The following is a 13,781-nucleotide window of genomic DNA, read 5'->3' on the forward strand; positions in this document are numbered from 1 at the left end:
AGCAGATGCTGACTCTTCATGATTGCTTACGTAATTAATAGAAACGACAAGGACAACACATTTTCAGACGTGAAATCTGTGAAGGTGGAGCATTAGCAGCATTATCTCATTGCTTTCTTATTCTAATGGCGCACCTTTCTTTCTCCTAATTGGTTATAAATTTTGTTCTTAAATAATACAGGCCAGATTTTAACACCTTTTGAATTCATTGGATGAACTAAGATGACCTTGATCCTTGACTTCTGCCAAGTAGAAAGCAACATCTCTGCAATCTAGGGCGGAGGGAAATGGCAAATGTTTTTGTATTCTCCGTTTCCAGACCTAAGGCCAGTAAGAAACCTGTTCTGAATGTCAGGTTAGCTGAGTGGCTGTGATAAAAAAAAATCTAGCCTCTGTCCCTGTGCACCTTCCTGTTACTCTGCTTTCTGTTGTATTTTAAAATGCTGCTTAAGGAAAAAAATAAGCATTTTGACTCTAATATTTAGCTTGTTGTTATGGTTTCAAATGCCATGCAAAGCCTTTAAATTTAAATATTGATGAGGGTACTGTGGCAGCCCAATAAAAACACAAAATGGTTAATTACACTATATTATTAGCTCTTTAATTAGCACCTTTCTTAATGAAATTTCTCATGCTGTGCTTCACTTTTATTTTTTCTTATTTCCTGTAGAGATTTTCATTTTAATACGTGAATTGACAATAGTACACCCATCATAGCCATGTGAATATTATACCTGGAAATGATTCCTGTAATCATCTGTTGCTTGCTTTTAGTCTAATGAGTGTGTTCTTACCAAAGTTAACATTTATATTTCCGGAGAAAACAGCTTGACTTAGTTTGGATTAAGTGAACGTGAAAGCTGCCTTGGTCTTAAATGTAGGTTTCTTTATGTGCTCTGCTCTTTCCTCCTCTAGCTGCGCCATCTTTCTACTTGATGAGCTGCCACCTTTTCTTCTTTCATTCACGTAATCTCCACTAGCTCGTAGGTTTAAATAAGTAAATCTCTTAAAAAAATTTTTTCTAGATAATGTATATTTTAACACTCCATTACAAGTCCTTTGTAGTCAATAATATACTTTTTAGTTCAAATAATTTTTTTAAACTCTTGGTAGTTAATGGGTGAAACTCCTGTGCCTCATTTTCTCAAAATCTCTAAAAATTTAAGAGAATTAGGCAAACAAAATAGATTTTGTCTTAACTATCTAAGTAATGATGTATTTTAGTTTTTTAATAAGTATGTAGTATATTTTGGATATTAACCAAATTTTATAAGACATTTTTGTGTGGTTTCATAAATATTGCCTATCCATTTTTGCTTGAGTAATAATTGCTGAGAACTTTTCAAGTATCACCTGATATACAAGGGGGCTCTTTGAAAAAACTTGTGGGGGGAAGTAAAACCAACTATGGAGATAGTCCTTTATCTTTCATTTCCAATTTCCACAGGCGTTGTAAAGCCTCTGTGCATTTTGAACTAGGAGAAAAAATGTACCGTATATACTCGTTTATAAGCCAAGTTTTTCAGCACAAAAAATGTGCTGGGTTCGGCTTATACACAGGTCAGTGGTACCCCAGCAAGGTGTAACATCTCACTGCCCCCGCTCCCCACCCTCCAAGTTAACGGGACTAGTGCCCATCATCTTGCGGGTGATTGCTGTTTCTCCACTGTGCATTCAAAGCCCCGCTGACACTGCAGGTCTTTGAATGTTTGTTTACTCACATCTAACCAATCAGAGCTGTCCTATGACTTGGACGGCTCCAATTCACAGAAGCACCCGTAATGATTCACTTACGCCAGCAGCTGAACTGGTAAGGATGTGTCTGTGGCTGTGCTCCGTCTCTCCCCTCTGGTCTCTGTGTTAATTCACATCCTGCATCCCCCCGCCCACACAGAATCCCCCCCCCCAACACGGGGTGGGGGGGAGGGAAAGGCAGTACCATGAAAGTTCTTTTTCAAAGTCTTGTTTGTTTATCCTATTAGAAATGGATACTCTTGAACCAAAACAAAACACGCGGGTCATATGAGTCTGGTTTCAAAATGAAGGTTGTGTCAAGAGCAGAAGAGAACAATAGCAGTATAGCAAGTAAGGAATTCTGTGTTGACTAAAAGCTACTGAGGGAGTGGCGTAAAATGAAGGCTGACTTGGAACAGATTCCAAAAGCTAAAAAAGCTCGTCGTGCTTTAACATCTTTTTAGGGGGCTCTAGAGAGTGAATTGCATAAATGGGTTATGGAGTGTCGTCAAAATGGTTACTGCGTAACACGCATGGAAATCCGCATACGTGCTCTACAAATGACTAAGGATGACAAATTAAAGCACCAAGTATTGAAAATTTTGCTGCGTCAGCAGGATGGTGTACCTGCTTCATGAATAGGTTTGGCCTACTATGTTTGAGACAAAGAATAAAGATTTCCCAGAAATTGCCACAAGACCTTGAAGAAAAAATTTATGTAATTCCAGTCATTTATTATAAAACAAAGAAGGATTTATAATTATGACCTGACAGATATTGGGAATATGGATGAAAATGCCATGACTTTGATCTTCCAAGCAACAGAACTGTGGCAAGTTTAGGAAAAAAGAACATTTTTCTCAAGACCACAGGAAATGAAAAAAAACCAACACATTACAGTTATATCATGTTTGGTTAATGGAACTAAGCTGCGTCCTGTCATTTTTAAAAGAAAGACCTTGCCTAAAAAGATCAATTTTCCACCAAAAATTTCTGTGCGTGCACAGGTTAAAGGCTGGATGGATGAAGACGGAACAGAAAAATGGCTGGAAGAAATTTGGAACCGACGACCAGGAGCAGCCTTAAAGAAAAAGCCATCGTTACTTGTTTGGGATATGTTCAGAGCCCACCTATTGGATGACATAAAAAAATTGGCAAAATCTAGTAAAGTTACTTTAGCCGTTATTCCAGGTGGGCTTACATCTGTCTTGCAGCCTCTGGATGTATCTTTGAAAAAACCTTTTAAAGACCATGTGCGAAGGATGTGGCATGAATGGATGTCATCTGGTCAAGCCTGACTAACAAAAGGAGGAAATCTCATGAAGCCTGACATAGAGTTAATAGCAAAGTGGGTTCGAGATGCATGGGAAGACATTCCAGAAGACATGGTGTGATGCTCCTTCCAGAAATGTCGTATTAGTAATGCTATGGATGGCCGTGAAGACTGTGCTTTGTATGAAAATGACAGCAGTGATGGTGATGACGGCGATCTCAGTGAGGACAGCATCTATGATGACCTCACACCAGCTGAAGCTCTGCATTGGGATACGGATGACGATGAGGGATCCAGTTTTGAAGGATTTTTCACTCTTATATTTTAGCTTGGTTGCTGATTGAGCTCAGGGAATAATACTCTTAAGGTATCATTATTTTTGTTGAACCTATTTTCCACTTACTGTGCTGGTTTACTAATGTTAAATGACTTGCCCTTTTATTTATGTTTTATTTTAAATAAATATTTAAATACATTACCCCACTGATGTCTCAATTTTTAGTAATTTTATTTTCATTTGTTTTGATTATTGAAACTCACCAATAGTTTCTGCATTTTCCACCCTAGGCTTACACTCGAGTCAATCAGTTTTTCTGGTTTCCCAGGTAATAATTAGGTACCTGAGCTTATACTCGGGTCAGCTTATATTCAAGCATATATGGTATATGTCTCCTTTCAGCTGGGTCGGTTCTCTTTCTGTGGGGTTGCTGTGAGTCAGAGTCGACTTGATGGCTGGCTGTTCATTTTGGAGTTTGTGTGTGTAATAGGGACATTTTTTCCCGTCTTATGCCAGTATTTATCTTCGGACTAGAAAGATCTACAAATGTTAGCAAATCTAGCTAAATTCCATTACTCTTGCAGTAACAGCTTTGACTTTTTTCTCGTTTTTATCATAAATGAACACTACTTTATGAATAGTCTACCCCTCTCCCCATAAAGTAGAATAATAAGAGACACTTGAGCCAGCTCTGAAACGCTCAGGACTTCTGTGTGAAAACCACACATTAGTGCATTGTTGTTTTAGAAGAAAATTAGAAAACTATGCCACCCAGCTCTGGTATCGTTTACAATGAGTTCAAATAATTGACTTCATAATTTGGGGGGGGAGAAAGTAGGCATAAAATAGCAATTTTTAAAAGCAGTTTAAAAATACTCATTAGTAGCACTTTCCTCCCCCTTTTCCCGATAACTCTGAAATAAAATAAGGGCTAAAAATAGGGATAGAGCTCTTAACATAGCTCTAAAAATGACGAGTTTATGAAATGGTTATTTTAGGAAGGCATGATCGTGGTTATGCTGGTGACTGGAGACCTATAATTAACCACCCACTTGCTTTCCTCATGAGGGGCATTTGCTGCATTCTCTTGGAGGTTGAAGGGTAGGAGAAGTGGGGGTGGAAGCGCACGGGCCTGCGGAGTCGCTGCATAAAGTGGTACCACACTTTATACCGTTCCTGCTCATCTTTGCAGAGTGTGTACAAAGAATCAAGACAATGTTAGACCTGCTTTTGCTACTTTCTTCCTTACATATCATACCCTCATGCAAGCGTAAATTTTGTGTCTGAGAACCTAAGGCCCTTAGGAAATACATTCAGAGAAAGCTACCTCAGTGTCACATTTCTGGCTACTTCTTTCTCTCCACTACATTTTTGGGGTGCCCAGATAACCATTTCTTTCTTTTTAAAATCTCTTTATTGGGGGGATCATACAACTCTTTATCACAGTCCATACATCCATCCATTGTGTCAAACACGTTTGTACATATGTTACCATCATCATTTTCAAAGCATTTTCTTTCTACTTGAGCCCTTGATATCAGCTCCTCATTTTTCCTCCTCCCCTTCCCTCCCTCCCTCGTAAACCCTTGATAATTTATAATCTGCCCCCCCCAAAGCTGTTTCTTTAAGCCTTATTCAAACTTTCACCAGAGTTGACACAAATACTTGTGTCCAGTCCATTGGGAAATATCAAAGTAAATAAGAGGTGATCTCTGCCTGTCCAAAAGAATCATTTGCAAATATCCATAGCACAGGGTTTTTGTTTTTTAAAGAGGAATGAATGAACTAAGCACACAGAGGAGATCAAATGCCTGTGGGGTAGGGATAAAGGAAGGCTTAACTGAAGAAATAATAGTTCAACTTCAAGCCCATGCTCTTTTACTTTGGTAGGAACGTCCATTGATTTAAGGAGCCCTGCTGGTGCACTGCTGAGTGTTCAGTGGGTGCGCAGTTAACACCCATCAGAGGCTTCTCGGGAGAATAGACCTGACAGTCTGTTCCCATAAAGATTACAGCCAGGAAACCCTGTGGTTAATGGGAAGCAGCTACATACGAGAGCTTGTCGGAAGTGTTGATCAGTAGAAATATTTAATCTTCATATTCAGATTGAGGTATACAGGCAATATTTTAAATTTAACACATCTGGATCTCTTCCGATACCATTTTGTTTAATATAACAGTAATCACAATGGGAAGGCGCGCTGGCGGCTCTGTGGGCGTTGGGCGTTTGGAAGCCATCAGCTGCTCCGAGGGAGCAAGATGAGGCTGCTGATCAGGAGAGACTTTCAGGGTTGGACTGTGCCACAGGATCAGCCTGCAGCAGGGGGCTTGGGTTTGGGGTAAAAGTGAGAAAGCAATTGTTTGTTTTCTAAAAGGGGATTTTTATTTTCTTGAATTTTACATTGCAAGCTTGTATTTCCTAGTTGTACTTTGTGCTCATCAGCGCCCTCAGCTGGAGTCCTTCTAAGCAGACATTGGCAGGTATGAGACATTCTTGTAGGAACACGCAGACCAGGCTAGTGGCTGCGCTTCCGGAACACATACCCGCGATCGCCCTTGAGCCCAGCAGTTCATTGCATGATTGCCAAGAGCTTTACATTTTCAGAGGATGGATTGTTTTCTCTTTCCATGGAAGTAAGAGAGGGCTAGAAAAGATAGGAAGGCACTGCTGAAGGAAACAGTAGAGATTGCAAATGAGGTGGGCTGTTGGCGAACATTTAGATAAGCAGGTTAGTGATTCATTTTCTTCCATTTTTAGAGATGTGTACTGAGTCACCCTCTTTTCATCTGAATTGTAGTGACCTAGTTTCCCTGCTGAGCCTGCCAGTGTTCACTGCTTTTCTGAGACTGTGTTCGTTTACATGGATGTGGGGATAGAGAATGCAGTCGTTAGCACTGCTCTTTATAGCAAGCTCTGAGTTATCAGCCTTTACTTTGTTTAAGAGAAAGTTGCTAAAATTGATGACGAGGAAAAAAGTAGGCAGGAAGGAAATTCCTTAAAACCTGGGGGCTGACGAGTTTCAAGCTGGTGGGCTGTGTGGTCCCCCTGCGTGGAAATGGCCAGCGCGGTTCCCTGCTGACCAGGACAGGTTCATCTGCATCTACCCTGCTTATCTGAACAACAAGAAGACCATCACGGAGGGGCGCTGCATCCCCGTCAGCAAGGCTGTTGAAAATCCTACAGCTTCAGAGATTCAAGATGTATGCTTAGCAGTTGGACTTAATGTATTTCTTGAGAACAATAAAATGTACTCTCGAGAGTGGAATCGTGATGCTCAGTACAGGGGCAGAGTCCGGGTCCAGCTGAAACAAGAGGATGGCAGCCTCTGTTTGGTACAGTTTCCATCACGTAAGGCGGTAATGTATGCAGCCGAAAGGATACGTAAGCTAAAAACAAGGACACAAAAACAGGTGGGACTGACCAGAGTCTTCAGCAAGGAGAAGGAAGTAAAAAAGGAAAAGGCAAGAAGAAGAAATGATCTGGGACGAGAATCAAGTCTATGGTTCTCCGGTAAGACACGTGGATGGAGGCCTCCGTTGTCTACCTAAGAGACACCGAAGAAACTTTGTTTGCATCTGGAAGGAACTGTGACTTTTTGTGCCTCCCAGGTACTGCAACCAAGTTGACAATGAAATAAATACACATGAACATTTTCATCTTGCTTTTAAACAATATAAAAGAATTTCCCTTCAGTGCATTTTGTGGATGAAAGAAGAATATTTTTTAAATGGAACAATGAACTGTACCCTAAGTTACCTGAAATCCTGTTTATCCTCTGTGAAAACATGTTTGAGATAAATTTAATAACATTTGAATCATATAATTTGTTCATCTTTTAAGTTAATGAAATAAAGTTTGACACTATTAAAAAACAAACAAACCTGGGGACTGATAATAATTATGTGCAGGTCCTTGGCCCTGCAAATTTCCCCAGTGCACAACTTGAAAGGCAAACTTAAAAGCTTTTTTACTTTGCCATGCCTCTAATTCAACACCTAGAGTGTAAACACAGCAAACAAACAAAAACAACCAGAAATACCCTTCCTCTGATTTCTGTCACCTCTTTTTTTATCTCATAAGCATCTTTTGAGTCAACTCTTCAATTATTCAAGGGCTAGTCATTGGTTGTTACCTAAGCACTTAACTTCCCCCACCTTTCTCTGCCTCCTGCTGTTTGCCTGATGGCTTCTAAAATGGTTTTGCTGTCCAGGAAATGAAGGCTAATTTTAGGTAAAATGAAAATGTATGTATTATCTGTGAATTTGATTGAACTTGCCAATTTCATCCCATTTTGGAATACTGCAGCTGCCAGATTTTAGCCCTTATTGTCAGTTCTGAGTTATAGATAATGTGAAAGCCATGGAATAGAAACTTAAAGCTCATTCAGTAAGTTTTATACCCAGTACCTTTCATGTGTAAGGTACTATGAGTGTGCACCTTTTCCCATTTAGCAATACCTAATGCACTGGACTGCTAACTGAAAAGTCGGCAGTTCAAACCCATCAGCCACTCCATGGGAAAAAGATATGGCCGTGTAGCCTTGGAAACACTGTGAGACAGTTCTATTCTGCCCTAAGTCAAACCAACTGCCACCAAGTCAGTTCTGTCTCACAGCAAACCTGTATAGTAGGGTAGAACTTCCCCTTTGGGTTTTCTAGGGTTTTAAATCTTTACAGGAGTAGATAGCCTCTTCCCTCTCCCTCGGAGCTACTGGTGGACTTGAACTGCTGACCTTGTGTCTAGTAGCTTAGTGCATAGGCCACTATGTCACTAGGGCCCTTAATTCTGTCCTATAGGGTCAACATGTTCGAATTAACAGCAATGGTTTTAACAGATGCCAAATATTAGACAAACATGTCGCGATTATATTCAATTGCTGAAATCCAGAGAATATTCATGTACGATAAAATGTGTGAAAGCCAGAGGCTGAGTAAGGGAGAGACCTGCCCTAGAAGGAAAAACCACATATTTTCCACTGAAACAAGCAATAGAAAAATGTTACAGACTGCCCTCTGTCCAAGGTGGACAGCTTGTGAGACCCGAGAAAAATCAGACTGTCCCATAGAGTTTGGGCTGCATCGTAACCTGATATTCACATATTTACATAGAGGAAAATGCCGGCAAAGGAGATTTATTTCTTTTTAAAATAGTCTCAACCTTGAGATGGTTACCATAAAACGCAATATACTTTTGTTTATAATAGCAAGAGTGTTTTAGATCCTAAATTCCTTTCTTTTAAAGCCTTTATATTTCTCTTTTTCAGGCTAATTTGTGTTTTGTGGATATCGATAACCACTTTATTGAGCTGCCTGAGGAATTTCCACAGTTCCCCAATAAGGTAGATTTGATCCAGGAACTCTCTGAAGTTCTTCTTCAGTTTGGGATCCCCCCAGAGGGCAGCCTGCACTGCAGTGAGAGCGCCACCCAACTGAAGAATCTGGTCCTGAAAGACTTGGTCAACGACAAGAAGAACGGCAATGTGTCCTCCAGTAGCCTCAGCGTGTTTGAGTTCCTGCAGGGCAACGAGACCATGGCCCGCCTCCAGGCTCTTGCCAAGAGGACCGGCGTGACTGTGGAGAAAATGGAGCTGCCCGCCCCTCTGGATGAAAAAGAAAAAGATCTAAAACGCCAGTGCGAGGAGGCGGAACTGAGGGACTACAAACTCAACGTGCAGCTCCGAGAGGTCTTCGCCAACCGCTTCACGCAGATGTTTGCGGATTATGAAGCGTTTGTGATTCAGACTGCCCAGGACATGGAATCCTGGCTGACCAATCGGGAGCAGATGCAGAACTTTGACAAAGTAAAAAGAGCTATTGTTTTCGTTTTTTTATTGGGATCTGAGTGGGCTGCACTGTTGATTTTGTTAACTTATTCGAGGACAGGTTTTTCTTCCCCTCTTTCCCATTCTTTACCAGTGTCTTACACTAGATAAAGGAATTTCAGAAGACCTTGTTCTGTATTTAGTCAATGCTTGAGTTGCAGGAGTGCATAAGCTTTATAGGTTTTTCAAAAATATTAACACTGTCTGACCTTACGAAAATTTTTCTTATCTATTAATCAAGCTAATTAAATGAATTTTTACTAATCTATTATGACCAAGCTAATAAAACAAGGCCTGTCCCTTTTCTAGTCTTTATTCTTATCTTCCTCTTGTCTTTATCCTATTATGAGTCACAACTTGTCAGAGTAAAGGTAACCATTTAGTTTCAGAAGCCAAATTTTTAACTTGTAAGCTCAAAAGAGCGTATGAGTGAATAAATGTGGTTTCGTGATGCCAAGTGTAAGGCCCTGTCCCAGAGGTCTAGGTCAGTTCCAGGTGAGTGTCCTGCTTCTAAGGTTATCTCCACCACCACCACCACCACCTCCCCTCTCCGAAAACAAACAAAAACTCACTGCCGTGGAGTGAATTCTGACTCACCTAGAACATTCTTCTCCCCAAAGCTGACAGACCTTGTTCTGCCAGGCTTTCTTTGGCACATTCCCAGATTAGTTTTGCAGACAAAAGCACCTGCCATGTGCATGAACTCGTTCAGGTCCCCAAGGCCCAGTTGAGGCCCCTGCCTCTCGTGGCCAAGGCATGATAGTGCTGTAAGGACAAGTGTGACTTTTCACTACCTGGAATCTTGTGTCATGAAAGACTTTCTGAGGAGGCTAAACCACTGCAGAAGCCGCATCCGAAGTCTCGTGACATCTGACAAGTAGGATTGATTTAAAATTTGTGTCAGGGTGCATAGTATAAAAGATTTCCTTGGGCAGCTTTTTTCTGGCAGAAGATTTAGCTACTGCCTTAAGCAGTTAAGTTCCGGTGAAGTTTATGTTTGAGAAGGTTCTTAAATTAAAAAGCTTTCAGTTCTCCAAATGTAGCCCTGCACTTCGGTTCCTTTCTCATTAAACTTAGCCCTTTAATTCTTGTTTTCTATCCAGCTTGCAACTAATCTGCATACATGCCTGTGGCAATTCAAATTCTTACCTAGTTTGAGAGCTTCCTTTTTAATCCTCATGTAGCTTCAAACTCTGCATGGAGTTCTTTTTATATAATCCCTCAAACACACATGCTCAAGTTCAGGGACATTGTAACCATCTCCTTTTTTACTGGGAAAGTTTGCAGAGCCTTCTTGTAATCGTTTTGCAAGCGAAATCTTTGCTGACCTCCAACGATAGTGTTCCAGGTTTGCATAAAATAAAGCTAGGCATCGCACCCATTTACAAGTGGGGCAAAGGGACTGGTTTCTCTATAAAAAACAAAATTCCTGCTTATATGTAAAATGCCTTTTTGAAGAGATGAATTTATTTCTTGAGACTACTGTGAACCTTTGCACTTACATAAATCCATCTAAACTACAGAGGTTCTTAAAAGGGGTTAGTTGGTTTCTGGAAGGAAGTTAAAAAGAACACTGCACTTCAACATGGAAAGTTTGAGTATGCTGGGGGAAGCTGAGGAGTAAAACGGAGCAATAATGGCCTCCTCGCAGAACGTAACTTTCCAGTTTTCCCCGTACGGCCACTGCACACACACGGAATCTACTCAAAAGGCTGCAGAGCAAACCGACCTGGCAACTGAATAGTAACCTGCTCCCAAATGTCAGTGAGGTCCAGACAGGTTAGAATGCCTGCACAGACGGGCCTGGAGAGCAAAGGAAAGGCATTTTGCTGACCCAGTCCAGGCAGTGGACAAGCTGGTAGCATGTTTCCCAAAGGTTTCTTCAGTGGTTTCTCAGGCGGTGCTCTTTGTAGCTGTTAGACCCACACTGTATAATGTCAGCACAGATCTGGCAAGAGTTTGATCTTGAGTTAGCGTTTATCCATCCGTTTCTAACTGAGTTAGGGCTTAGAAAAGCATCCAGTTGAAAGGAGAAGAAAAGTATTTCGCCTGTAAGCACAAATCCCATGCTTGTTTGTTCAAGGTCGTGGCTAGCACACACATCGTTCTGTCAGTTCATCTAACTGCCTATGGTTGGGAAGGCCGTTGCACAGGCCAGGAGTAGAAAGCGGGGGAAGTCACAGCTCGGGAAAGAGATCAGAATTTGATGGTAAGTGAAATGGGTTATTGCAGATCACATCGCAGCTGCTGGATCCCCTCCAATAGAGGTGCCCTCTTTTCTACATAGTAGCCCAGGGATCAGAATGCAAACCAGTTTGGAAAGGTAAGATCAGTACTGGGGACCTAAGTGTTGTAAAGGGTGTGAATTTAGAAAAACCAAAAAGGTAGGGTTTTCCAATGTCAAGGGTCAGTTTTATATGTTAAGATTACTAGATGAAAGAAAAGAGTGATAACCTTAGCAGTAGATCATCATATAGTTAGCGTTGGGATGCACCGTTTGCACTAATCATGTCCTAATTGTCTCCTTCCAGGCTTCCTTTCTGTCTGACCAGCCTGAGCCTTACCTACCGTTTCTGTCACGCTTCATTGAAACCCAGATGTTTGCCACCTTCATTGATAATAAGATTATGTCTCAATGGGAAGAGAAAGATCCTTTGCTTCGGGTCTTTGACTCTCGTATTGAGAAGATAAGACTGTATAACGTCAGGGCTCCCACCATGCGGACATCTATCTATCAAAAATGCAGCACTTTAAAAGAAGCAGGTACATTTACACAACTTTTTTAATTGTCAAACTCCATGGTCATCTCTTGCCCACACTATTGACCTTTTATGCACCACAGAGTCGTTTCTGGTGTTAGACCAAATGGCGGACCCTGGCCCTGTATCAGGAGGTGTTTTCAGTTGCTTTCTTCCATCGGTGTAGTTAATGCCCAATCCCATGCCTGCGGGACTGCCCACAGTCAACTGTGATGCATAGTAATGCAGCATGTCTCAGGGTCGAGCTGTGTTTCATACGGTTTAATGGCTGGTTTGCAGGGAAGTAAATTACCTGGCCTTTCTTCCAAAGCACCTCTTAGAAGAGTGGGCTTCAATCCAGCCTTTTATTCCACATCAGTTGTTCACAGCACCCACAATTTGCTCTCCCTTCATTTGATAGAAAAGGAAAAATAGTAAGTTGAACGGAGTACAGAGTACAACGAGAATGTTGTCTGATGCTCTTTGTCACCTTGATGGAGCATGTGTTGACTTCTAGCTAGCTTTTTACATCTCATCTCTTGGCTCTGTTTGCAAGAAAAGGTAGGTATTAATTTTAATTCATAAGTCTGAGATCCTGCCTACTTTGTATCAGTGAAAGAGTAGCAGACACTTGGTGTAGCAGTACCATTAATTATAATAGTTTATTTTATTTAAATCAAGCCCCTGGATTCTCTGTTCAAATGAAAGATTTCCCCGTGGCTGACACGAGTTCTTAACTATGTCAGAGAATCACGAGTCTTGACCAGTCTCATCTAACAATATAATAGTCCTCACCCACTGCCATCAAGTCCGTTCCCACTCACAGCAGCGTAGAGGGCAGAGTAGGACTTGCCCCTGTAGGTTTCTGACATTTGAAAAGTTTGTGGAAGCTGACAGCCCCATCTTTGTACCATAGAGTATCTAGTGGGTTTAAATTGCTGAGCTTCCCGTTCATAGCTCAGTACATTATCCATGTGCCGCCAGAACCCCTTGAGCCCCCTCAGTAAAGGCCCCTCAATAATAGAGTAATTTTAGTGTGCCAGACACTAGGCCAGTTATTTCACTTTTTAACATTTAGCACAATGTTTTATTTAACATTTGTTCTTGGAAACGATGACGTATAGGCACACTTAACTTTGATTTTGTTTTATTAGAATCCTCAGTTTATAGATGAGTAAACTCAAAAGTTAAGGGATTTGTCTGCAATTGGATAGCTAGGGATTATAAGAGTCATAATTTGAACCTAGACCTGCTTCCTAAGCGTAACACCATGCCAGCTGCTCATTCACTAAAGAAATCGGTAAAATGCACCTAATCACACAATTGTATAAATGTGTGCCTGCCTGTTAACTTTATTGTTGTGGAACACACTAATGTCTGTCACCTGAGGACCCTCCTCCTGCTCATGTCTCTGCCAGTGTAGGCATGGTGAGGCAGCAAATATAGCACTTTCTCACCCGGTCTCTTGCTTGCTCCACTTTCCCCACTTGACTTAAATAGATCAAAGTGTGTTTAAGGGAAGAAGTATGTAAATGAGGTTTTTTTCTGAAGCTTCGGAATCTCTGGTAATTCTAGAGCTTTGCCTTGATGTGTGGGTAGCTGCCCTTGGAGCCCTGTCAGAATGGGTTGGCGACTTACATGAGTGGAAGTGTCTGTGTCTGTCCAGCGAGCAGCCGGGCTTCCAGCACTTCAGTCGCCCTGGGAATCAGATCAGCCTGATACCTTGGCGAGCAGTGCCACCTCGCCTTTGCTGACCTAATTTACCCGCCAGGACTCGGCACTGATTTCTTTACGAACGTGTCTCCAGAAAATATTTCCAGTTATAATGGGTTTTCTTTCAGCCTCCCCGGGCTTGGTACCCCACTGTCACTGGGATTATGCATTTCTGTTTTGAAAGGTGTCGTGTGGACTGAACATAACCCGAGGGTTCAGAAAGT

At 41.4% G+C, this 13,781-nt stretch overlaps 1 protein-coding gene and 1 pseudogene across 3 annotated transcripts in view; both read left to right on the forward strand.

Annotated features, from left to right (window-relative positions):
* The window catches only part of DENND5B (DENN domain containing 5B), a 171,872-nt gene that overhangs the window by 98,738 nt on the left and 59,353 nt on the right, over positions 1-13,781 (forward strand). For all 3 annotated transcript variants that reach the window (XM_075551910.1, XM_075551911.1, XM_075551909.1), the window contains 2 exons: positions 8,549-9,085; positions 11,638-11,869. In XM_075551910.1, coding sequence (XP_075408025.1) covers positions 8,549-9,085; positions 11,638-11,869 — 769 coding nt within the window. The remainder of the gene's footprint in view (positions 1-8,548; positions 9,086-11,637; positions 11,870-13,781) is intronic.
* On the forward strand, positions 19-6,861 carry LOC142450567 (signal recognition particle 19 kDa protein pseudogene; annotated as a pseudogene).

The sequence above is a fragment of the Tenrec ecaudatus genome, chromosome 6, assembly GCF_050624435.1.
Source record: "Tenrec ecaudatus isolate mTenEca1 chromosome 6, mTenEca1.hap1, whole genome shotgun sequence".
NCBI classification, from domain to species: domain Eukaryota; kingdom Metazoa; phylum Chordata; class Mammalia; order Afrosoricida; family Tenrecidae; genus Tenrec; species Tenrec ecaudatus.